Consider the following 27531-nt stretch of genomic DNA (forward strand, 5'->3'; position numbering starts at 1 on the left):
AGGGAAACGCTTCACTAAGATTGATCTGGCCCAGGCATATCTGCAAATGGAGGTAGAAGAAGCATCAAAAAAATACCTCACAATCAACACCCATAAAGGTCTCTACCAATACAACTGGCTGGTATTCTGGGTAGCATCAGCTCCGGCTATTTGGCAGAGGGTAATGGAACAAGTCCTGCAAGGGATCCCAGGGACCCAGTGTTATTTGGACGACATCCTGGTCACGGGCGAAAATGACAGTGATCACCTTGCCAACCTGGAGCCGGTGCTCACTAGATTGCAGGAATATGGGCTCCAAGCTAACCGCCCCAAATGCGAGTTTTTTAGAAAACAGATCTCGTATTGTGGCCACGTTATCGATAAAGAGGGGTTACATAAGTCACCAGAGAAGATTGAGGCAGTAGTCAAGGCTCCAGCACCGGAAAATGTGTCACAAGTGAGGTCGTTCCTCGGGCTGGTAAACTACTACCATAAGTTCTTGCCAAATTTGTCTACAATACTACACACACTGAACACCCTACTGCAAACTGGGGTGCCATGGAAGTGGAGTGACAAATGTAGACGAGCTTTCCAGAAGAGCAAAACACTAATCACATTGAAAGAGGTATTGGCCCATTACAACCCAGCATTACCAATTCGGTTGGCATGTGATGCGCCACCCTACGGCATTGGAGCGGTGCTGTCGCAGAAATTCTCGGACGGCTCAGAGAGGCCAATAGCCTTCGTGTCACGATCACTAACCTCAGCCGAGCGTAACTACGCCCAGATTGACAGGGAGGCCCTCAGCCTAGTGTGGGGAGTGAAAAAGTTCAATCACTATCTGCACGGGCAGAAATTCACCTTGCTGACTGATCACCAGCCTCTTGTCTCCATTTTTAATCCGAAGAAGGGCATTCCGGTGATGACTGCGCAACGACTACAAAGATGGTCACTTTTTCTAGGGGCGCACCACTATGAGATTGAATATAAGGGCACGAAACAGCATGGAAATGCTGATGGGCTATCACGCCTGCCACTGCCTACTGCGGAGGAAGCACCAGCAGTGGATCCTGTCGAAATATTCCATTCGACTATAGTTGAATACCTACCGGTAACTAACGCTTGTATCGAAAAGGAAACCCGAAATGACCCGACACTGTCTCGGGTATATGATTTGACGGTGAAGGGATGGCCAGCACATGGCGACTCACTGTTGCCAGCATTCTCGACAAGGAGAGAACAGCTGTCAGTGTGCCGGGGGACCTTGATGTGTGGATCCCGAGTGGTAATTCCACCCAAGTTAAGGGATAGAGTGCTCAATGAGCTTCATGAGGGTCATCTGGGAGGGGTAAAAATGAAAAGCCTAGCCAGGGCTTATGTGTGGTGGCCGGGAATCGATAAACAAATCGAGGACCTGACCAAGAGCTGCTCAGGATGCCAGAAAGTCCAAAATGCACCACCACAGGCCCCTCTACACCCATGGGAGTGGCCCTCATCTCCATGGCAACGGGTGCATATTGATTTTGCTGGTCCATTCATGGACTCAATGTTTTTAATAGCCGTGGATGCGCACTCGAAATGGCCTGAGGTCATCAAAATGTCCTCCACCACCACGGAGTAAACTATTGCAGTCCTATGGACCATTTTTGCCAGGAATGGCTTGCCAGAACAGATTTGCTCCGACAACGGACCACAGTTTGTGTCCGAAGAGTTCCGGAGGTTCCTGAAAAAGAATGGGGTAAGGCATTACACATCCGCCCCGTATCATCCAGCCACAAATGGATTGGCTGAGAGGTTCGTACAAACCTTTAAGAAGGCAATAAAGGCTATGTACAATGACAACATTCCGCTGCAGCACAAGGTGGACAATTTCCTGTTCGCCTACCGGAATGCGACACATGTAGTCACCAACCAGGCCCCAGCCATGATGTTCTTTAACCGAAGGTTAAGTTCTCGCCTGGATTTGCTCAGACCAAACGTACGAAGAGATGTTGAGAGTAAGCAATTCCAGCACATCCATGAGAAGCCAACAAGGAGCTTCAATGTAGGGCAACCAGTCTTGGCCCGCAACTACTGAACAGAAAAATGGCAGCCAGGAACTATATGCACACGGCAGAGCCCACTAATGTACACAGTGGACATTGGGGAGAGCATCGTGAGACGCCATGCTGACCTGATCCTAGAGTCACAGGAACAAGTCAACCCCATGCCTCGCCCATATGTGCCTGGTGATGAACCCGACGTACAGGTCGCATCTACCCCAGAAACAGTAGCATCGGAAGCTGATGAACCAACCGACGACAGGGGGCCAGAATCGCCTCCGCACCAAGAGCAAGACACTCGGGAAAGGCGCTATCCAGAAAGGATCAGGAAGCCTCCCCAAAGACTGAATATATAAATAGACTATTTTCAGCTAATGTTGCATGTTAAAAGTGTTAATTGTAATTAGTTTGATATTTAATTGTTAAATGAGTGTTATGGTACTGTTAATCTAAAAGGGGAGGAATTGTAATGTATATACCTTTAACGGGGGAACTATGTTTTACAGCTCATGTATATTGCAGTACCGGCAGTGACCACACCTGTATATAGCACTGAGTAGTAATCTGTACAGATCAGTTGCAGTGTGAGCCACGTTGAGTAAACACCTGTTGTACCGTTCTCCGCAGTCTGTGTCTTATTATACACGGACGCAACATCGAGCTTCTTGAGTGTTGTTGGAGCTGCACTCATCCAGGCAAGTGGAGAGTATTCCATCACACTCCTTACTTGTGCCTTGTAGATTGTAGAAAAGCTTTGGGGAGTCAGGAGGTGAGACACTCACCACAGAATACCTAGCCTCTGACCTGCCCTTGTTGCCACAGTATTTATGTGGCTGGTCCAGTTAAGTTTCTGGTCAACAGTGACCCACATGATGTTGAAGGTTGGGGATTCGGTGATGGTAATGCCATTGAATGTCAAGGGGAGGTGGTTAGACTCTCGTTTGTTGGAGATAGTCATTGCTTGGCACTTCTGTGGCGCGAATATTACCTGCCACTTATCAGCCCAAGGCTACACGTCGTCCAGGTCTTGTTGCGTGCGGGCATGGACTGCTTCATTATCTGAGGAGTTGTGAATGGTGCTGAACACTGTGCAGTCATCAGTGAACATCCCCATTTCTGACCTTATGTTGGAGGGAAGGTCATTGATGAAGCAGCTGAAGATGGTTGGGCCTAGGACACTGCCTTGAGGAACTCCTGCAGCGATGTCCTAGGGCTGTGATGATTGACCTTCAACCACTACAACCATTTTCCTTTGTGCTAGGTATGACTCCAGCCATTGGAGCGGTTTCCCCCCGACTCCCATTGACTTCAGTTTTACTAGGGCTCCTTGATGCCACACTCGGTCAAATGCTGCCTTGATGTCAAGGGCAGTCACTCTCACCTCACCTCTGGAATTCAGCTCCTTTGTCCATGTTTAGACCAAGGCTGTAATGAGGTCGGGAGCTGAGTGGTCCTGATGGAACCCAAACTGAGCACCAGTGAGCAGGTTTTTGGTGAGTAAGTGCCGCTTGATAGCACTGTCGATGACACCTTCCATCACTTTGCTGATGGGGCGGTAATTGGCTGGGTTGTATTTGTCCTGCTTTTTGTGGACAGGACATACCTGTGGTGTGGAGATGCCGGAGTTGGACTGGGGTGGACAAATGTAAGAAGTCACACAACACCAGGTTATAGTCCAACAGCTTTATTTGAAATCACAAGCTTTCGGAGCGCTGCTCCTTCTTCAGGTGAAATGGAGAAATGCATAAAGACACAGCTTATATAGTCAGAGAATGGCAGTTGGAAAGGTTACCTGTAAACATCTGACATGATTCTCTGACTATATAAGCTGTGTCTTTATGCATTTCTCCACTTCACCTGAAGAAGGAGCAGCGCTCCGAAAGCTTGTGATTTCAAATAAGGACATACCTGGGCAGTTTTCCACATTGTCGGATAGATGCCAGTGTTTTAGCTGTACTGGAACAGCTTGGCTAGAGGCGCGGCTAGTTCTGGAGCATAAGTCTTCAGCACGATAGCCGGGATGTTGTTGGGGCCAATAGCCTTTGCTGTATCCAGTGCGCTCAGCCGTTTCTTGATATCACATGGAGTGAATCGAATTGGCTGAAGACTGACTTCTGTGATGATGGGGTCCTCAAGAGTAGGCTGATATGGATCATCCACTTGGCACTTCTGGCTGAAGATAGTTGCAAATGCTTCAGCCTTGTCTTTTGCACTCTCGTGCTGGGCTCCACCATCATTGAGGATGGGGATATTCATGGAGCATCCTCCTCCCGTTAGTTGTTTAATGGTCCACCACCATTCATGACTGGATGTGGCAGGACTGCAGAGTTTTGATCTGATCCGTTGATTGTGGGATTGCTTAGCCCTGTCTATAGCATGCTGCTTCTGCTTTTTACCATCCATGTAGTCCTGTGTTGCAGCTTCCCCAGGTTGGCACCTCATTTTTAGGTACGCCTGGTGCTGCTCCTGGCATGCTCTTCTACACTACTTATTGAACCAGGGTTGGTCCCCTGGCTTGATGGTAATGGTAGAGTGAGGGATATGTCGGGCCATGAGGTTACAGATTGTGGTGGAATACAATTCTGCTGCTGCTGATGGCCCACAGCGTCTCATGGATACCCACTTTTGAGCTGCTAAATCTGTTCTGAATCTATCCCAATTAGCACGATGGTAGTGCCACACAACACGATGGAGGGTGTCCTCCGTTTGAAGATGGGACTTCATCTCCACAATAACTGTGCGGTGGTCACTGCTACCAATATTGTCATGGACAGATGAATCTGCGACAGGTAGATTGAGTTGCAATGTACTTCCCATTACTCACATTCTGCTGTAGTGCTGTGAAGGGCATAATTAATTTGCTATTATCATGATCATTTCAAAAAAAAGTAGAAATAATCTCCAACAACCCCCCTCATGAAATGAGGAGGTAAATTTACCATGTGGCTTGGCACTAATCCTTTCAAACCAGCAATGCCCCAGGTTCAATTTGTACTCTCTGCTGAGTTAGCTGATAGAAGTCCAATGGCAGTAGGGATGCCAGATGGCATCAGCACTGTTGGGCTAGGGAGGGGAAAAATCAGCCAGGATTCCTGCTCTTGAGAATGCCAGATGAGAATAAAATCAAGCTTGTTGGGGAAACAATGCATCGTCAAATAACCCACCAAATCTCATTGTCTCGTCTTGCACACAAGCCCCGATTTTAACTTAACCCACCCGGTGGGAACGGGGCAGGTTCAGGTCAGACACCCATGTTATGCCCGCCCGATTTTAATCTCCATTGACTTTAATAGACAGTAAATTTGGACGAGGTGTAAAACAGGCATCCGACCTGGAACCGCCCCATTCCTACTGGGTGGGATAGGTTTAAATCAGGGCTAAAGAAGCTGAATGTGAATTACTGCCTGTAGATCAACCGTGGCATTGAGTTACAATATTTACGACAGGAGAAAAAGTATAAATTGAATGAAATAGGAAAAAAAATTCTGATCTGATTGAAATAATGATCCTCTTGTCATTGATCTCTGAAAATGTCAGCTTCATTAACCAGGTAAGGTGCTCAAGTTATGCTGTTTTACCCCTTTCTATTGATCTGAGAGAAAACAGACTGGCAATAACTATAGGTTTATATATTGAAGCAGTAGATTCAATTATCAGGGCACTTGCTAGACTGCATTGCATAGGTGTGAACACAGAACAAAACTAGTCTTAGTTTGTCGACATCAAGCAAAAGATATAAAGGATAGGATAATACCATCTTTCACAACTGATGATCTGACTGCATAATACATGAGCTATGAAGTTACAACTGTGTTACGTCTGGTTGGGGCACTGGTTGTAAAAAAATAAAAAATAAATAAAAATAGCATCAAGCATATTGAGACTAAAGCTTAAATCTGGCTTTGAAATGGGCATCTGACTGCCCATATCCATCAGCTATTCCATTTAAACATGAACACACTGAGAAATGTCAGCACTTTCACTGGGATTAAAGAGATTTTTTTTCTCTAAATCCAATGTTGATATTGATACCATTACTACAGGTGGCAAGTGAGTCTGTGGCACAGGATTGAGTGGAGCTACAAAGGAATTAAAGTAGAAGTGATTTGAGATTTAAAAAAAAGGACCAAACTGCTTATTAAAGGTGCTGGAAGACAATTACAATTTAGTAAAGGCTCTAAGCATATCAAATAGGGAGCAAGTTAAACTTCAGCCAAACATGTTTAATAGAACAGTGTTAAGTTTGCAGGAAAAAATGTTTCCTTTTATTATTGCTACAATATTTCTATTCCTTCATATTTTATGGACTTATATTGAAGCCCACTTTAAAATAAAAACACTGCATACCATCTGTGGTGGTTCTGGAATGACTCCATAATATTTCTTCTGAGAGATTCTTGCAGCTGTGATCATTTGACAACTTAATGATTCTGCTTTGGTTTCTTACCCTTTCTATAAAGATGCCATTGCTTGTTGGATTGTCAGGTAGTTGTACAGAAGAAAACTGATCTGAAATTGATGAGTAAGTCACTGGAGCTAGGATTAGGACAGCGTTGTCCAATAGACATTGCTGACCAGCTACAGGTGTGGCTACGTGACAATTGTAATGTATGTACCTTTAAGGGGAGAACTACTTTTTACAGCTCCTGTATACTGTAGTACCGGCAGTGACCACACCTGTATATAAACCCTGAGTAGGGATCTGTACTTTAGTTTTAGAGTAACCCTCATCCAGTAAACACCTGTTGATTGTTCCCTGCAGTCTCTTGTCTAGTTATTGAAGGACACACAACATCAAGATACACGGATCTAACATTGGCGACGAGAAGATTCAAACCTACCTGCAACTCTGCATCACCTCCCAGGGATTCGCTCCTGGAGAACAGTGAAAGAAGAAGGCCGAGTCCAGAAGTACGGGCGTCGACCATCCAGCGGAGACTTGAGCATCGCAGGGGAGGCTGTTGAGAGCTGGGCTTGGTTCTCCAGTCACGGTGGTCCAGTGAAACGGGCTGGCAACAGGTACGGCGCAGACCCTTCCCGGACAGCGGCGGCTAGAGCCGACCGACGGCACAGAAAAAGGCCGAGCAGCGTCGATGGGAGAAGAGAGAGGGTAGAGCGCACAGGGCGCAGCCGGTGTTCAAGACCGAGCGGCGTCAATGGGAGAAGAGAGAGGGTAAAGCACACAGGGCGCAGCTGGTGTTCAGGACCAAGTGGCGTCAACGAGAGAGAGCAGAGCGTAGCCGGTGTTCAAGGGCCGAGCAGCGTCAACGAGAGAGAGAGGCGCGCAGGAAAACGCGCAGAGCGCAGCCGGTGTTCAAGGGCCGAGCAGCGTCAGCGGGGAAGAAAGGAAAGCGTGGGAGACGCCATTTGAGCTGCAGCGTAGAAGGGAGAGGTCGGGAGACGCCATTTTGAGCCACAGCGGAGAAAAAGGGAGAGCGCGGGAGACGCCATTTTGAGCCACAGCGGAGAAGAAGGGAGAGCGCGGGAAGAAAGGAAAGCGCGGGAGAAGCCATTTTGAGCCACAGCGGAGAAGAAGGGAGAGCGCAGGAGATGCCATTTTGAGCCAGTCTAACCACACCCAGGGATGCCGAAGAGTGGCAGTGTCAGAGCGTTCGACAATGAAGTCGAAGATTGGGCAACATATGTCGAACGCATAGAAGTGTACTGCAAGGCGAATGAAGTGCCAGATAACAGGAAAGCGCTGGTATTGTTGAATTCAATGGGTGCAAAAACGTATGGCTTACTGCAAAACCTAGTAACCCCAGAGAAGCCAGTGGAAAAGGATTTTGAAAACATAGTGTCAATCCTACAGGACCACTTAAACCCCACACCGCTGCTGATAGCAGAAAGATTTAAGTTTCACAAAAGGAACCAGCATAAAGATGAAAGTAATGCTGAGTATTTAACGGAACTGTGCAAGCTATTGAAACACTGCCAGTTTGGAATGGGACTAGCAGATACTTTAAGGGACAAGTTTGTGTGTGGGCTTCAAAGTGAAGGAACCCAGAAACGGCTTCTATCAGAAAAGGATCTTACGCTGGACAAGGCTTTCAGCATGGCAGTATCACACGAAGCAGCCGCACGGGGCACGGCAGAGATACAACGGAGACCGCAAGAATATGGCACAAATGAAATGTCATACGGAACAGTGAAGTGCTATCGCTGCGGCAGAACAACACACGACCATAATGATTGCTGCTTCATGGACAAAGTGTGCAGACAGTGTGGAAAAGTAGGACACATAGCAAGAGTCTGCAGGTCGGGAAAGAAAACCAGCAGCAAGAAATCTCCACAGGAGAAGTACAAGAAGGTACAGAATGTGATGGAGAGTAGTTCAGACGAACAGAAAAGTGATACAGACTCCGGAAGCAAGGAGCTGGGTTGTCTGAAACTACATAATGTGATCAAAACGGAGGATCACCAAACTATCTGGGTCACGCTCAAGATAGACGGAGTCCAAGTGAAAATGGAATTGGACACAGGATCAGCCCTAACAGTCATAAACCGAAGGGACTACAAGCGGCTATTCTCACATATACCCTTGAGAGATACAGAGATTGTCTTGAAGACGTACACGGGGCAAAAAGTCTACCCCAAAGGAAAAATAAGGGTGAACGTTATATATAACGGCAAGGAAACACCAAAAATGGACCTATATGTATTGCCAGATGGAGGACCACCACTACTAGGATGTGAAAGGATCCGGAAGATACAGCTAGATTGGCATTCCATACAAGCACTGACTGTAGATGCCAAAAAGGATGACGACGTCACACCTGGACGACTGTCAAAAATGCTAACTGACGCACAAGAAGTGTTCCAGGAGGGACTCGGAACACTAAAAGGCATAACAGCGATGATCAAAATAGAGGAAAATGCAAGCCCAAAGTTTTTTAAGGCCAGACCGGTACCTTATGCGATCCGTCCAGCCGTCGAAGCAGAGCTGGAAGGTTTGGAACGTTCAGGAGTACTGTCTAAAGTGGACTGGAGTGAGTGGGCTACACCCATCGTTCCTGTAATGAAGAGGTCGTTGACTAATACGCCTGGGGAACCAAAGAAGGTTCGCATCTGTGGGGACTTTAAGGTGACAGTGAACCCAATCCTTCACACTGTACAATATCCGCTTCCACGGATTGAAGATATTTTCGCCTCGCTATCTGGAGGGAAACGCTTCACGAAGATTGATCTGGCCCAGGCGTACCTGCAAATGGAGGTAGAAGAAGCCTCGAAACATTACCTCACGGTCAACACTCATAAAGGTCTCTACCAATACAACTGGCTGGTGTTCGGGGTAGCATCACCTCTGGCTATTTGGCAAAGGGCAATGGATCAAGTCCTGCAAGGGATTCCAGGGACCCAGTGTTATTTGGACGACATCCTGGTCACGGGCAAAAATGACAGTGATCACCTCGCCAACCTGGAACAGGTGCTCACTAGATTGAAGGAATATGGGCTCCGAGCTAATCGCCAGAAATGCGAGTTTTTCCAGAAGCAGATCTCGTATTGTGGCCACGTTATTGATGAAGAGGGGTTACATAAGTCCCCTGAAAAGATTGAGGCAGTAGTCAGGCTCCAGCACCGGAAAATGTGTCACAACTGCGGTCGTTCCTCGGGCTAGTGAACTACTACCATAAGTTCTTGCCGAATTTGTCTACAGTACTACACACACTGAACACCCTACTGCAAACGGGGGTACCATGGAAGTGGAATGACAAATGTAAACGAGCTTTCCAGAAGTGCAAAGAATTGATCACATCAAAAGAGGTGTTGGCTCATTTCAACCCAGCACTAACAATTCGGTTGGCGTGTGATGCATCACCCTATGGCATTGGAGCGGTGCTGTCGCACAAATTCCCGGACGGCTCGGAGAGGCCAGTAGCCTTTGCGCCTCGGTCACTAACCTCAGCTGAGCGTAACTACGCCCAGATTGACAGGGAGGCCCTCAGCCTAGTGTGGAGAGTGAAAAAGTTCAACCACTATCTGCACGGGCAGAAGTTCACCTTGCTGACTGACCACCAACCACTTGTCTCCATCTTTAACCCAAAGAAGGGCGTTCCGGTGATGACTGCGCAATGGCTACAAAGATGGTCCCTTTTTCTAGGGGCGAACCAATATGAAATCGAGTATAAGGGCACGAAACAGCATGGAAACGCTGATGGGCTATCACGCCTGCCACTGCCTACTGCAGAGGAAGCACCAGCAGTGGACCCTGTCGAAATATTTTATTCGACTATAATTGAACGCTTGCCAGTAACTAACACTGATATAGAGAAGGAGACCCAAAATGACCCGACACTGTCTCGGGTATATGACTTGACGGTGAAGGGATGGCCAACAGATGGCGACTCACTGTTGCCAGCATTCTCATCCAGAAGAGAACAGCTGTCAGTATGCCAGGGGACCTTGATGTGTGGATCCCGAGTGGTAATTCCACCCAAGTTAAGGGAGAGAGTGCTCAATGAGCTTCACGAAGGCCATCTGTGAGGGGTGAAAATGAAAAGCCTTGCTAGGGCTTATGTGTGGTGGCCGGGGATCGATCAGCAAATCGAGGACCTGACAAAGAGCTGCTCAGGATGCCAGAAGGTCCAAAATGCACCACCACATGCCCCTCTACACCCATGGGAGTGGCCCTCCTCTCCATGGCAACGGGTGCATATTGATTTTGCTGGTCCATTCATGGACTCAATGTTTTTAATAGCCATGGATGCGCACTCGAAATGGCCTGAGGTGATCAAAATATCCTCCACCACCACGGAGAAAACTATTGCAGTCCTACGGACCATATTTGCCAGGAACAGCTTCCCAGAGCAGATTTGCTCTGATAACGGACCACAGTTTGTGTCCGAAGAGTTTCGGAAATTTATGAAAAGGAATGGGGTAAGGCATTACACATCCGCCCCGTATAGAAACATAGAAAGATAGAAGATAGGAGCAGGAGTAGGCCATTCGGCCCTTCGAGCCTGCTCCGCCATTCAATGTCATCATGGCTGATCATCCAAATTCAGTACCCTGTCCCTGCCTTTTCCCCATATCCCTTGATCCCTTCAGCCTCAAGAAACATATCCAACTCTTTCTTGAATATATTTAATGAACTGGCCTCCACCGCCCTCTGTGGCAGAGAATTCCACAGGTTCACCACTCTCTGGGTGAAGAAATTCCTCCTCATTTCAGTCCTAAATGGCTTACCACTTATCCTTAGACTATGACCCCTGGTTCTGGACTCCTCGGCCATCAGAAACATCCTTCCTGCATCTAGTCTGTCCAGACCTGACAGAATTTTATAGGTTTCGATGAGATCCCCTCTCAATCTTCTAAACTCCAGTGAGTATAAGCCCAATCGACACAATCTCTCCTCATATGTCATTCCTGCCATCCCAGGTATCAGCCTGGTGAATCTTCGCTGCACTCCCTCCATGGCAAGAACGTCCTTCCTCAGGTATGGTGACCAAAACTGCACACAATACTCAAGGTGTGGTCTCACCAAGGCCCTGTACAACTGTAGCAAGACATCCTTGTTCCTGTACTCGAACCCTCTTGCTACGAAGGCCAACATACCATTTGCCTTCTTAACCGCCTGCTGCACCTGCATGCTTCAGCGACTGGTGCACAAGGACACCCAGGTCTCTTTGCACTTCCCCTTCTCCCAATCTATTGCCATTCAAATAATAATCTGCCTTCCTGTTTTTGCCACCAAAGTGGATAACCTCACATTTATCCACATTATAGTGCATTTGCCATGTTTCTGCCCAATCACCCAACCTGTCCAAATCGTACTGGAGTTCCCCGACATCCTCATCGCAGCTTACCCTCCCGCCCAGCTTTGTGTCATCTGCAAATTTGGAGATATTACATCCAACTCCCTCGTCCCGATCATGAATATATATTGTGAACAGCTGGGGTCCTAGGACCGATCCTTGCGGTACCCCACTAGTCACTGCCTGCCACTCGGAAAACGACCCGTTTATTCCAACTCTTTACTTCCTGTCCGCCAACCAGTTCTCTATCGAAGTCAATACCTTGCCCCCAATCCCATGTGCCTTAATTTTGCACGCTAATCTCTTGTGTGGGACCTTATCGAAAGCCTTCTGAAAGTCCAAATACACCACATCCACTGGTTCTCCCTTATCTATTTTACCAGTTACATCCTCAAAAAATTCCAGTAGATTAGTCAAGCATGATTTACCTTTTGTAAATCCATGTTGACTTTGTCCGATCCTGTCACTGCTTACCAAGTGCTCTGCTATTACATCTTTTATAATAGACTCTAGCATTTTCCCCACTACCGATGTCAGGCTTACCGGTCTATAATTCCCCGCTTTTTCTCTACCACCTTTTTTGAATAGTGGGGTAACATTAGCGACCCTCCAATCCATGGGTACTGTTCCAGAGTCTATCGAGTTCTGGAAGATGATCAGTAATGCATCTATTATCTCTAGGGCCACTTCCTTAAGTACCCTGGGATGTAGACCATCAGGCCCTGGGGATTTATCGGCCTTCAGTCCCATCAATTTTCCTAACACCATTTTCCTACAAATACTGATTTCTTTCAGTTCCTCGCTTTCATCAGACCCTATGTTCCCCGGCATCTCTGGGAGGTTATTTGTGTCCTCCTTTTTGAAGACAGAACCAAAGTATGCATTTAGTTGGCCTGCCATTTCCTTGTTTCCCATTATAAATTCCCCTGATTCTGACTGTAAGGGACCTACGCTTGACTTCACTAATCTTTTTCTCTTCACATATCTATAAAAGCTTTTACAGTCAGTTTTTATGTTCCCTGCTAGCTTACTCTCATATTCTGTTTTCCCTTTCTTAATTAATCCCTTTGTCCTCCTTTGTTGACTCCTAAACTACTCCCAATCCTCAGGATTATTGGTTCTTCTAGCCAATTTATATGTCCTCTCCTTGGATCTTATGCTATCCCTAATTTCCCTTGTTAGCCACGGTTGAGTCACCTTTTTTGTTTTATTTTTACGCCAAACTGGGATGAACAAATTCTGTAGCTCATCCATTCGGTCTTTGAATGTTTGCCATTGCCTATCCACCGTCAACCCTTTGAGCACGATTCCCCACTCAATCCTACCCAACTCGCTCCTCAGACCATCGTAGTTTCCTTTATTTAAATTGAGGACCCTTGTCTCTGAGTCAACTACTTCATTCTCCATCTTAATGAAGAATTTGATCATATTATGATCGCTCCGACCCAAGGGGCCTCGTACAACAAGATTGCTAATTAATCCTTTCTCGTTGCATAATACCCAGTCTAAGATGGCCTGATCTCTGGTTGGTTCCTCGACATATTGGTCCAGGAAACCATCCCGTAAACACTCCAGGAATTCCTCCTCCACAGTATTGTTACTAATTTGGTTGGCCCAATCTATATGTAGGTTAAAGTCACCCATGATGACTGCTGTGCCCTTATTGCACGCTTCTTTAATTTCCCTTTTAATGCCATCCCCAACCTCCACCTTACTGTTTGGAGGTCTATATACCACTCCCACTAATGTTTTTTTCCCTTAATATTTCTCAATTCTACCCATACAGATTCCACATCATTAGAGCTAATATCCTTCATTACAATTGTATTAATCCCTTCTTTAACCAGTAATGCTACCCCACCTCCCTTTCCTTTTTGCCTATCTTTCCTGAATATCGAATACCCCTGGATGTTGAGTTCCCAGTCTTGGCCATCCTTGAGCCACGTTTCTGTAATCCCAACCAAATCGTATTCATTTACCTCTATTTGCGCAGCCAATTCATCCACCTTATTACAAATGCTCCTCGCTCCTGGCGTATCATCCAGCCACAAATGGATTGGCTGAGAGGTTCGTACAAACCTTTAAAAAAGCAGTAAGGGCCATGTGCGATGACGACATTCCACTGCAGCATAAGGTGGACAATTTCCTGTTAGCCTACAGAAATGCGACACATGCAGTCACCAACCAGACCCCGGCCATGATGTTCTTTAACCGAAGGTTGAGATCTCGTCTGGATTTGCTCAGACCAAATGTACGACGAGATGTTGAGAATAAGCAATTCCAGCACATCAATGAGAAGCCGACAAGGAGCTTCAATGTAGGGCAACCAGTCTTGGGCCGCGACTACCGAACAGAGAAATGGCAACCAGGAACGATATGCACACGGCAGGGGCCACTAATGTACACAGTGGATGTTGGGGAGAACATTGTGAGACGCCATGTTGACCAGATCCTAGAGTCACAGGAATGAGTCAGCCCCATGTCTCGCTTACCTGGTTATGAACCCGACATACAGGTAGCATCTACCCCAGAAACAGTAGCATCGGAAGCTGATGAACCAACCGATGACAGGGAGCCAGAATCGCCTCCGCACCAAGAGCAAGACACTCAGGAAAGGCGCTATCCAGAAAGGATCAGGAAGCCGCCCCAAGACTGAATTTATAAATGGACTATTTTCAGTTAATGTTACATGTTAAAAGTGTTAATTGTAATTAGTTGATATTTAATTGTTAAATGAATGTTATGGTACTGTTAATCTAAAAGGGGAGGAATTGTAGTGTATGTACCTTTAAGGGGAGAACTACTTTTTACAGCTCATGTATACTGTAGTACCGGCAGTGACCACACCTGTATGTAAACCCTGAGTGGGGATCTGTACAGTTAGTTTTTAGAGTAACCCTCATCCAGTAAACACCTGTTGATTGTTCCCTGCAGTCTCTTGTCTAGTTATTGAAGGACACACAACATCAAGATACACGGATCTAACAACACCATTTTAGCCACATGCACTAATTTTAGTACAAAATACCTTACATACATTCACACAATACAGGCAAAAGTAGTCCACATGTGTATATTTACTTAACAAACATCTACCACCATTGAATGACCAAGGAAATTAAGCACTCAAACGATCAAAAAACACTGGCACACTCTGCTTTTTGCCTTGCTATTTTACCAACAACACACAAAAAGGTTAAAGTACACATGCATACGGTGTGCGAATATGAATATTGAGATCACATGCCCAAGGGCAATATCTATTACGCATTTATATTTACTATTCAGCACACCTGAATTCCCAATTAGCCACATGTGGCTAGTGGCTAATGTATTAGATAACACTGGCTTAGGAAGGGCTGACTGACAAACTACATTCCAAAGCTCAAGTAACCAAGTTTGGCCATTAACTAAATGTGGCCCAATTCGGACATGTTCAGTTGGTCTGTACCATAGTAGTGTCCCTGTGTAGAGGGACAAAATATCGGTGGTATGTGTTAATTTCCTTAGTATTTAAAACAAATATATATTTTTAAAATTGGTCTGGTGGGTTAAGCAACTTTATGGTGGTGATGCACCTAGTCAATCTGCATGAAAGATTGCTATTAACTACTGTAAGAAAATTGAGCAATCTACTCCATTCAACTAGTGGAAAGCCAAGCATAAGTGTTAACCAATTGCATCTGTTACTGCACAGCCAGCAGAGAGCTCCACTTGCAGGCAGCATGTGTTGAAGAATCGGGCCTACAATGTTGTAGTCCTCTGTCAGGTCTGAGCTCCCTGTGAGCACAGCCTCCCATTGGGAGAATGGATCAGAGTTACTCCCATAGTGTCAACACTAAGACTGTGAGATGGAATTTTTATTCCATCGGTTTCCTTTTCTATCTTGGCTGTCCTTCTAAATTCCCAGAAAAATTATCTTAGCTTGTTCCCAAAATGTTCAACTGACTTAAACTACTTGAAGAAATGTGCCATTTTATGAACTATTGTAACAACATTCAGGGAGTTAATTAACCCTTAAAGTACTGAATACCTTCCTAGAGCTTTTGGAATTATCTACTTCTGGAAAAGACTATTTTCTATTTCTTTGTTGCACTGCACTGTCGCAAAAAGTTCTCAAATATTGTTCAGAGATCACTACAGGTTGATGCAAGATGTTAGCCCAAATGTTGTTGTTCAGCACCAATTTTATACCCTTTTTATATTACAAAACTTCCGAGGAAAAGTGATTCTGTGATATACTTGAGTTTGTGATGGTGTAGAACCCATCCCACTTACATTTTGAGGTAAGTTCCACAGCACTGACACCAACAGATGAACAATTTTGCTTTTCACTTCTGCCGAAGGATCTTTCCCATTGGCTGGGGAAGTCTGTACAGGTGAGCAAGTGGAAAACCACATCACTGCCCTGTACAGACAGACTGAGAACTCAGCCTGTGCAACCCCGAAAAATGTCATCTGCTGCCACTGGCAGGAATGCTCACAGTTGCCTCTTGAGGTAATTCTTCACTTCTTCAGATGCAGCAGCACTACCTCATTTACTTTCTAGCACTGCTGCCCAAGTGAAAGCTGCTATCAGCATCAACACTGCAATGTTAAGGAGCCAAAGCACCACAATTTGCTGCTTTAATTGGGATATTTATATTCAGGAGCATGCGAATACCTGACTCTAAGCAGTAAAGCACACTATTACTGTCCTCAAAATGTTACTGAAAAATAGGTTGGCACTAAGCCAGTTTATTATTAACAATAATTTTTAAAAAATCTCTCTCTTACCTTACAGCCTTCACAAGTGATGACTCCATAGTGGATCCCAGAGGACTTATCACCACAGATCTTGCAAGGTATCACTTCAATTTGAGCTACAAAAAGTATAAATATATATTAGCAATACTGCATAAATCAATGGTAGACCAAGTGGGAAAGACAGTCAGAAAGTCTGTGTGCAATTGGACACTATCTTACCATTATAAAAAGATCCAAAATAAACAATGTCAAAAGTGTGAAACTAGATTCAAATGTCTAGCCAAAACTCTCTTCATTTTTTTCTGAATCTGGCCATGTACTGTAATAGCAACCTGGTTGAAGTTCCTTTTATATAAAAACTTCCTGTGGTTATGAAAATAAAATTGCTACCCTCATGGCTACATTCCACATGGGGGAAATTCAAAAATGAGAATTCACACACATAAATAACACTTTGCAGTTTCTAGCAGAAAGTGGTTTGCCAGAATTAATTTAAAGATGTGCTTAAGGACGTACTAGAGGCTGTGAACAGACAGGGAGGTTTCTGCCGTGTGAAAGGCTGGTTCACTTGTGCCAGTAGTGCTCTTTTAAGCTTTTATTTTTTATTTTTATTGCTCAGCATTTTCAGAAAAAAATCCATCCTTGTGAATCTTCACATTGTTATGCCAGAGTATAGTGAATTTTTCATATAACAAGTTTACAGTTTTACCGCTGACACAAAAATATCCATTGCTTTTTAGTGATATTAGCATACTCATCACTGCACCCTGACTGATACCAGTTAGTTTTATATTAAACATACTTTAAAGAAAAAAGTTACTTATTTTCTCTAATTCCCCTCAGCTGTTTTACTGTGTGTTTCACTTTTGGGGTACTGTCTCCTCTCCCAACCGTCTAACAGGCATCCAGGCATCCTCATAAACAGACACAGAAGCAAAATACTGCCAATGCTGGAAATCTGGAAGAGACACTTTTCCCCTATTACTTTCTAAACTAAACTATGCCCTCACAGAACTGCGTACCCGAGGATTGTCCTACTTGTAGTAAATTCTCACTGGAGTTAACATAGCCTTTCACTTTGTTCCAGTTCTTTTAAAAATGGCTGATATTACCACCCACGAATAACTGTATTTACAAATAGTAACATGTAGCATGACGAATACCAAATACAACAGGTACAATATAATTTAAACAAAAAGAAAATAGCCATAATTGGTTAATTAATTTTAACAAAAAAAGCTTCCAATTTAGTTCAAGTGTCTCTGTCAATGTGATGAATATTCTTCTTCATATTGCACTGTGAACTGTGTCTCCTCTCCAGCTTGATGCTGGAAAGTTGCTGAGAATTTGATAATCTGTTCTGGCCAACAGTTTTGTGATTGACCTGCTTTTAACCCCTAAAGTCTTAAAAAAACAACAGGCTGGATTTTAATTCAGGGGCGGGTTGTAGGGGGTTTGCACAGGCGTGTTTTGGTCAGTCAGCTTTGCCTCTTTGAGCGGTTCAAATTGCTCGCCCCCTGGGTTCTGGACACTGGACTTAGATACAGGCAGCGATACAGAAAATCGAGTAGACAAGTGGTTTGGTGTAAAAGAACCAAGATTTTATTGAACTGAAAAATTATAACAATCTTACACGAGAAAATTACTGGTACAGCACACTACAGACATAAAATGCTTATACTTAAAGGGAATGGGGAACACACGGCACAATCGAGGGAAAACAACTATATTAGCAATCCCCATAATTCCCACCCCCTATACCTGACTAGATTAGACTATGAGGGGCCAGAACTTCATGCTCACCAATCCAAGAACTTGTTACATTTAAAAAAAAACAGTTGAAGGTTTTGGGTTCACTCCTTGTGCACTCTGTGACCTGCCGACGTCACGTGGTTCCAGCGCGCTGCAAGGGTGACGTCCAGGTAAAATACCCTAATATTAAAGTCTCTGCCTGGGTATTTTACCTCGCAGGATGGGCTCTTCTTCAGTTGATGTTCTTCCTTGGTTGATCCTGTTGGGTTGAATGAGCTGGACTGAGGGCCCGTTTATTCGAAGCCCCACGCAGTCGTCTTCATACAACCCATCCTGGTTGTAATCTGGCAGCGAGTTGAGAGGCAGGAGGGAAGAGGCAAGAGAGTGAGTGGCTTCCTGATGGGCCCATAGTTATACCCCCATCGGGAGCCCTTATTTGCGCAGCAAATCAGTTCAGTCCTTTGTCTGATTTGGGTGAGCTCGTTTAAATGTTTAAAAATGTTTATAAAAATGACCTGTAGAGTGATAGTCGTTATGTCTAAAGTAGCCTCGAAACCCTGGCCATTGTTAAAGACAAGTTGTGAATTGCTCCCATTCAGGCTTAATGTCTCTGGTGAGCGGTTCCCAATTTAAAATGCAGAAAGCCTAATGGCTTGATGGAGCCCATTCCAACTTAATGACTGGAATGTACAGTCTTTTGTTCATTTTATCAGTCCTTACAAAGTCTTTGATTAGTTTAAAACTTGAACTCCTTGACCTGCTTGTTTTGCAGAACCTTTGTTTTAAAATCCCATTTGGCCTGGTCACGAGGTTTACCTCAGCCATTTTGGGTACCCTGGTTTTAAAATCAAGTCCATTCAGGGTCCCTTTTGATTAATAACTTCGGGGAATGTTGGAATTTTGAGAACCTTACAGGGTTCGGGTCATGTAATCTGCATTTCGTGTTATCCACACAAATGTAAATCGATGTGGGAGATTGATGCGAATTTAACTTAATTGCCCAATTGAGTTCCAACGTGTGGGAACCCATGGCAAATGAGTTTTTCCAGTCTGAAAGTCGCCTCCGATGACATCATCATTGCTGCTGCATTTAAGGTCTACAGCAAGCCTTGCTTCTTCTGCAGACTGCCAACCTTTTGGCCTTTGGTGTGGGAGGGACCTGGAGGCACCATGAGCAGCGGGGGAGCTAATTCTGCTCCAGATTCGATGATGTGGCCCTGCAAGCATTAGTTGATGGAGCTAGAGCACATAAAGAGGTGCTCTTCCCTTCTACAGGGAGGGCGAAGCCTCCCCAACAGACCAAGGCCGTGTGGATACAGGTGGCAGAGGAGGTCAACTCTTTAGCAATGACCCGCAGAACCTGGATACAGTGTATGAAGAGATTTCATGACCTTCAGCGCACTGGAAAAGTGAGTATGATTTTCCCATCACCCTCAATCTGATCCCCATTGCCTTTCCTCACCAGCACTCAGCTTTAGCAATCACTTCCTCCACATCCCACTTGACACTGACAGTCATGCACCCTTACCCATTCCCTTTCTCTCTATGGCCACATTCATCTAACTATTCGACTATGCAGCCCTCACACTCCCTATCACTGTGATGCTATGCAGACAACTGACAACACACAGGGAGGGCCCTTGGTCTTGCCACCTCACTCCATCTTTGTCTCCTTCTAAGTATCTATGCTATGGAATCTCTACATTCACTCTTTCATTCTCACTCAACCTCCACTTGTCTCCCTCATTGCAGGAAAGGAGAGCTCACAATAAAGGAGAGCGAGCCAGGACAGGAGGAGGGACACCCTCACTAGCCCACCTCACTCCCTGGGAGGAGGTGGTCCTGGAAATCGTTGGAGTTGAGGAAGATGCGCAAGTGGGGGACGGACAGACGGGTGCAACACAGCAAGCTGGTGACAGAATAGTTTACCATCTCTCTCATTGACATTGCATGAGTCGCTGATAATGATTCTGAAGCTCTAACAGATGGACTTATGAGCATCTGCAATATGCTATGTGCATGTAACCTTGGCAACACATCTCTGACTCTTTCCTTTACTCCCCCACAGGACCATCGCAAGCACCCGTCCCCACTAGTCAGGAGGAACAGCCTGAGCAGCCAGACTCCTCAGAGGAAGCTGCAACCTCTGAGGGTGCAGCGTCAGCAGAATTCAGCGCACCCAGCACCAGTGCAGATACTCACACCTTGGTGGAACCTTCGGGACATAGAGTAGTGTTGTCACCTGGTGTATCACAGCTCACAAGTGAGCATCAGCAGATTGTGGAGACAGGGACAGCAGTGGAGAGTCCTAGTCAGTGGGCGCAGGACTCTGCCAGCTCGGCTCAGCTGCATGTCGACCCTCTGCCTCTGGGTCCATCCATAAGATCAGCGGTGCTGAAACTCCAGGAACAGATGCAGGAGTCTCTAGCAGATCTTGTTGCCAGGGTCGCTGCGAGTGTGGAGTGAATGGAGGAGTCCATAGCGAACATGAGCAGAGCCTTTATGGAGTCATTGGTGCATGAACACATCACCACGGAAAGGATGGCAACCTCCGTGCAAATGATGGCAACCTCCGTCGAAAGGATGGCTACAGTAGACGAGAGGATGGCTGCGGCCATGGGGGAGATAAGTCACCAGAGTGCAGAAAACATGGTGAGTGTTCAGAATAGAATGACATCTCTGGGGGAGCGATGGTCATCTACTGAACAGAGAAACCAGACCTTCATAGAAGTCCTTCTGAGTAGGACTGCCAGTGCAGATACGGTCCCCATGGCCCCCCTGATGTGCAGCAAGCTGCTCTCAAGCCACTTGTAGGCGCTGAGGGGGACCTGACCCATGAGAGGGAAGTTGGTGGCAGACATCAAGGAAGTGGGGGCTCCTCTCCAAGCACTCACACTTCCATGCCACTGCAGAGCCCTCGGTCAGAGCCCCACCAGAGTCCACACCCAACTGAGATCGGCGTCTCAATCTCTGCACAGCCGCAGGAGAAGCAGACTGTTGATGAGCCCTCACAGGCTTGCAACCCTAGAGGACGCCCGCCAAAGGTGTCGAGACAGGAACAGCAGGAAAGTGAGCAAGGGGCCTCCACATCTGCTGAAGCCACAGGGGAAGCACCACGTAGGAGCACGCGTAAGAGAAAGATACTGCACAAATAGTCACAAGGGTAGTCACTTGGGTGAAGTTTGATGTATTGTTAGAAAAAGCCATCAGATTAATAATGTTAATAAAAATTCTGATGGCTACTGTTGTAGTTGTGGCATGTGTCATTTCGCGAATGGTACTTTCACATTGATGGCTTAGGATTCCTTGCAATTGTCAGTATGCTGGTCAAATAGCTAGGAATCCGCGGGGTTTTGGCCATTGTCGATGCTCAGGTAAAAAGCTGCAAGGCAAAAGTGCTTGATCAGCTAGGCTAAGCAAATCTGGCCAAGCTGAGTGCGATCCTTGCATCCCGGGCAGCAATGTTCTCGCATAATGCTGCTGCTGGTTGATGGGCCTCTGCAGGATGTTCGTTTTCGCTTTCCTCCTCCTCCTCCTCCTCCACCTCCTCCTCCTCCTCATCTGAGGAGGATATGTGAGGAGCCACTTGGTCCTCAGGAATCTGCAAGCCACGATGCTGTGCCATGTTGTGAAGTGCATAGCAAACCACGACGATCCTGTAGACCCTGGCTGCTCAGTACTGCAGGGCTCCACCAGATCTATCCAGGCATCTGAAGAGCATCTTCAGCAAACCGATGGTTTGCTCGATTATGGCTCTGGTGGACATGTGGCTGGAGTTGTAGCTTTCCTCTGCTTCGTTGGATGGTCTCCTCAACGGCGTCATTAGCCACGTCCTCAGGGGATAGCCCTTGTCTCCAAGTAGCCATCCGTTAAGTTGGTCTGATGGACTGAATAGCGGAGGCACACTAGACTGGTGCAGTATGAAGGAGTCATGGCAACTGCCAGGGTATTTGGCACAAACATGCAAAATTTCCTTCTTGTGGTCACACACCAGCTGAACATTAAGGGAGTGGAAGCCCTTGCGGTTGACAAAAATACTTGGATTGCGATGGGGTGCCTTAGGGGCCACATGTGTGCAGTCAACGATGCCCTGCACCCTTGGAAAGCCTGCCAGATTAGCTAATCCAACCACTCGCGCCGTGACTCTAGCTTGATCCTTGGTGAAATGGATGTGATTGTGCACGATGGCAAAGAGGGCACCGGTTACCTGCGTGATGCAAGTGTGTGTGGCCGCCTGGGAGATGCCACTGATGTCTGCTGCTGATCCCTGGAATGAACCTGAGACAAAAAAGTTGACTGCGGTGGTGACTTTGACGGCCACCTGGTCCTCTGGGCTGCAGGTATTGTTGCAGCATTGCGCAGATGTCACTCACTACCTCTCGCAAAAGTCGGAGCCGCATTTGACACTGCTGCTCACTCATGTTGAGGCAGCTGACCCTGTGTCTGTAGACCCTGTTTGGGGGGTATCTCCTGCGCTGACGGGCTTCCATGCGCTGGCCCCTTCTGGGCTGTGCAGCTTCAGGTGGGTGAGCAGGAACCTGGTGCTCCTATTGCTGCTGCTGCTGCTGCTGTTGTTCCTGGTTCTGCTGGTGCCTCGGCTGGTGCTCGAGCTCATCTAATGCTCAGAAGGGAAGGAAATAAATGGCTCCCATGATTCTGGTATATGCCTCAGTTGAGGAAGCACTCAGTGAAGGTAGCGAGAGGGGTTTCCCAGGAGGTCACACTGGAGATGGGTGTCAGGCTCCAAACTTCCACAGCTGTGGTTAAGCCTTCTAAAAATTCCCCCAGACCTGAGACAACAAAGTCCTGCCACCTGCAAATGATGGCTGATCATATCTCCTCTTTAACGGTTGACCTGCAGCTGATAGTCAGCAATCCAATTGTGCTCCTGCCAGGTTTCACCAGCGTGTTTCACACCAGGCGTGTTTCACGTGGGAAAAGGGTTAAAATGGCAAAGGCCTTTCAAAGTGACTTTATAGAGGCAATTTAGTGCTTGTTAAGGGCCTTAACGGCCTATCCCGCCTCTTGGAGGCGGGACGGAGACAGGACCATTAGACACAAATGAATTAAATTTGCTTGGAGGCGGGATGGAGGCGCGGATGGCCCCGCCCACCTGTTTTTGCGATTTTAACCCCCCACACGCCTCCAATCCCGTCTCCACGGTCCAATGAAAATCCTGCCCAACATGTCTGGGGACTTTCAGATATCAAAGAACAACAACTTGCATTTATATAGGAAAAATGTTCCAAGGCGCTTCACAGAATGGGTAATCAGACAAAAATGGATAGCGAGGCAAAGAAGGAGATATTAGGAGGGGTGACCAAAAGATTGGTGAAAGAGCTGGGCTTTATGGAGGGTCTTGAAGAAAGAGAGGTGGAGAGTCTTTTCAGTGAGAAACACAGAATAATGATCAGGAGCAGGAAACCCGGCTGATTTCCCCCCTCACAAAGCCAAGGATGCAGAGATCAAGTAACTCAGCATAGACCTGGGGTTGAATCTGGGACCTGCCTACTCTCTATGGCTCAGAACCATACCATATTGTATATTTACTACTAGAGACTGCAACAATTTTAATGCTATTTGCTTATTTACACGCACTAAAGTCAACTCTTCATAAGATCACGTCATCAATAGGACAAGGTGAAATTGTGATCAAAGTAGATGTGGATGGTCTGATTGGGTTTAAGCTGATATCATCCTATTCCACTACAGATAACCAGGACCATTTATTGCTTGCAATTGTAAATACGTTGGTGTATAAAGAAGATGGTGCTTAGTATTCTGATCGCCTATTACATTCTAAAGGACTGCTGTAATATGCAAATCATTCTCATAAGCCTTTCCAAAAGGTCACACAAGGTTAAAGAATTGTTTAGTGAAATTAAAGAATCGGATTTTAAAACCCTGAATCATTTGTAATTGCAAGCATTTATTTCTACCTGTATATTAGATGTTGGAGGCAAAAATTCCATTTTTTACAGAGGCATTGGCTTCATAAAAAAAAGCAATTAGTAAACCTTTTCTTGCTTGGGGAAGGAGGGAGAGAAGAAGCAGGCATCAATTGCGACATAAAAATATTATGTGTGCATGTATTTCAATGTGATTTATACCTTCACATCAAGTGTTTTCAATAAGAAAAAGTTTGCCAAACACTTTTTCATAAAGACATTTCCCCTTTAAAAGCTGTGCTATTAAAGGACTAGATAGAAACTATGTGACCCTATCAGATTTTGACAGAAAATAGTCTTTTTCAATGTTATTGTTAATATCAGTATGCCACAAACTTAACTCAGCGAACTGCCCAAAGACTAAAGGGAAACCTGATCTGGTTCTGCTGATACTGCACACTTTTCTTAAATAGATTAAAATCTAATCCTAAATACCATTGTGCACTATGGGCACACGTCAAAATGCAGCTTAATATGCAATGTTCGTCATGAAATCTCTAGCTGCTCCTATTCAATGTTTAAGTAAGGCTCTGTGTATTGCCTTCTTACATCTCATTTTGTTGAAAATAAGTTAGACCTGGGTCTCAAGATACATTGCAGCAAGAGGGACATTGCAGCAAGAGGGTAATGGAGCTGTATGAACACAATCATTTCTCATTTATTGGGTCTATATTCATTATTAGCAATGAATGGGAAACCAACCAACAGAATAGAAATATACAAATGATGACATGGTGCAATCTGTACTGAATTCTATTCAGAAGACAACAATTTTTTCTGTTATACCTTCTATACTTAATAGAATATATTAACATAGCCTAAATTCTATGTAAATCTTTGGTGCAAAGTCCTCTACTTACTTATAACTTCAGTTTTCATTTTCTGCTGTGTTTGACACGTGCTATTAGTGAGAACAATGGCACAGAATACTGGTCCTTTCCCCTTAACAGACAAAAATTATCCTCTTGACAACCAGCGCAATACGGTAATAGCATTAAAAAGGAAGAATTATTGAAGAGATGGACTGTACCATTCCAATATTAATAAGACAGGGGTGTCTAGAGAACTTTGACGTCGCTGTTACTTTCATTACCTTCCCTGTCCCCTGAGCTGTGATTAGCAGGTAAAGTGGCTTTTGAGAAAATGCTCCTGTAAACTTCAGTTAATTTTTACAGACATCTCTGTGCTGGTACATTAGCCTGATGAATGCACCTAGATCCCTGCAATGTCTGACACAATGGCTATGCAATTGTGAGCAAGCCTTTTCAACTGACCACATGGAACCAAAACACAGTGTGCAATTAGGGTACAGGTGCAATCATTGTGTCAATATTTGAAGAGGCTCTGGGCAGAATCTTGCTCAAAAAAATAACATAGAAACATAGAAACATAGAAGATAGGAGCAGGAGTAGGCCATTCGGCCCCTCGAGCCCGCTCCGCCATTCAATGCGATCATGGCTGATCATCCAAATTCAGTACCCTGTCCCTGCTTTCTCCCCATATCCCTTGATCCCTTTAGCCTTAAGAAATATATCCAACTCCTTCTTGAATATATTTAATGAATTGGCCTCTACTGCCTTCTGTGGTAGAGAATTCCACAGGTTCACCACTCTCTGGGTGAAGAAATTCCTCCTCATCTCTGTCCTAAATCTTAGACTGTGACCCCTGGTTCTGGACTCCCCGACCATCAGGAACATCCTTCCTGCATCTAGTCTGTCCAGTCCTGTTAGAATTTTATAAGTTTCAATGAGATCCCCTCTCATTCTTCTAAACTCCAGCGAGTACAAACCCAATCGACCCAATCTCTCCTCATATGTCATTCCTGCCATCCCAGGTATCAGCCTGGTAAATCTTCGTTGCACTCCTTCCATGGCAAGAACATCCAAGAACATCATAACGTGTGTTAACGGCTAGTTAACCGGGAGATACACCGGGTGTTGCGAATCTTCAGAACTTGCTGGTCGATTTATGTCATTCTGCATCTCACCCTTAGCCTCCCACTATTTTTAATAACTTGCTGGATTTGCACATTAATTGCCTATTAAACGTGCCACAGAGTGATAAGTCTGGCAATTAACAGCATAAGTACCTTTTTAACATTGTGATAATAGTTAATGACTGCCAATAAGCATCTCTGACCCAAAAATTTAACAATTGAAACTGTGGAATCTCATTCCTTCAGGTGGTAAATTGTTCTTTGAGATTTTAAAAATGTTAAATTTTTAATTTTTTAATTTTTTTCTTACTTTTCCCATCTTTTTTCTCTCTCTTAATCCAGTCTTTCCTTCCCACACCTCTTTCTGTAACTGATTTGACTCTAATTCACCCTTCTTCTCAGTATTTTCTCTGTTTCTTTCTCAATCCTTAATTCTCATTGAGTAAGGAGATAGACTGTTGGTCCCACCGTTCACAAAGGTCCCAAAAGCCCCGTTGTCCTCGCTACGTCATTATCAGCTCACACTTCCTATAAGTTATGGCGTAAAAACTATTTTGAGCTGAAGGGTGCAGAATAAAGTCTAATTAATGGGGGCTGGTCCACCTTGTATCCTGTTAAAAAGTGACCTACATGAGATTATATTAATTTTGCCACTGAATTACACAACAACGTGGTTGTTGCACTAATTGCTAATACAATTAAAGAAATAAAAATGAAGATCTTAAAGAAATAAAAATTAAGGCTGTCGATGCTAGGACAATTGAAGTTTTCAAGACAGATCAATAGATTTTTGTTAGGTAAGATTATCAAGGGATATTGAGCTAAGGCGGGTAAATGGAGTTGAGGTACACATCAGCTCTGATCTAATTGAATGGTGGAGCAGGCTCGAGGAGCTGAATGGCCTACTCCTGTTCCTATGTTAAATATGTTAACATTTTACTGCAATGGCTAATACTTTGGCAGCTTTTGCAATGCCATTGTTCCTAGCAGCTACTGGCTGGGAATTTCCCAGGAGCTGCTCGTGTAACTTCATTGGAAGCGTGGTAGAAACCTCAGTCAGGTGTATAAACAGGGTTTCCCCAACACTTCTGGTGAAGGTATGGTGGCAGAGCGGGAGCAGCTCTCAGCAAATTCTCCCCCACATGCGATGGTTCTGAAGCTAAGTTTATGGAGAAGGCTCTTGGAAAAGCTGATTCCACAAGGAATTCTGTAAAATCCCTTTTAATTAGCAGCTGAATATCAAATCCATCTGTTTGACTGTTATTTTGAGGAATGTAAAAATGTTAATAGCTACACACAAATTGATGAGATGTAGGGATAACTGGAATGGCTAATTAGGGATTTGTGGAATCATGGATCTGTCAGGAGCTGCT

General features: G+C 45.2%; 1 protein-coding gene across 3 annotated transcripts in view; it reads right to left on the reverse strand.

Annotated features, from left to right (window-relative positions):
• The window catches only part of rorb (RAR-related orphan receptor B), a 347074-nt gene that overhangs the window by 123766 nt on the left and 195777 nt on the right, over positions 1-27531 (reverse strand). Inside the window, exons 1-2 of one of the 3 annotated variants that reach the window (XM_085986226.1) lie at positions 25083-25230; positions 16553-16638 (exon numbers count right to left, since the gene is read on the reverse strand). In XM_085986226.1, coding sequence (XP_085842352.1) covers positions 16553-16638; positions 25083-25101 — 105 coding nt within the window. In that variant the 5' untranslated portion in view covers positions 25102-25230. Of the gene's footprint in view, positions 1-16552; positions 16639-25082; positions 25231-27531 lie in introns of those variants that run through there. The other 2 variants (XM_085986244.1, XM_085986234.1) reach the window with 2 other exon arrangements.

The sequence above is a fragment of the Somniosus microcephalus genome, chromosome 1 (genome assembly GCF_052327205.1).
Source record: "Somniosus microcephalus isolate GS21.2 chromosome 1, FLI_Smic_1.0, whole genome shotgun sequence".
Taxonomy (NCBI): domain Eukaryota; kingdom Metazoa; phylum Chordata; class Chondrichthyes; order Squaliformes; family Somniosidae; genus Somniosus; species Somniosus microcephalus.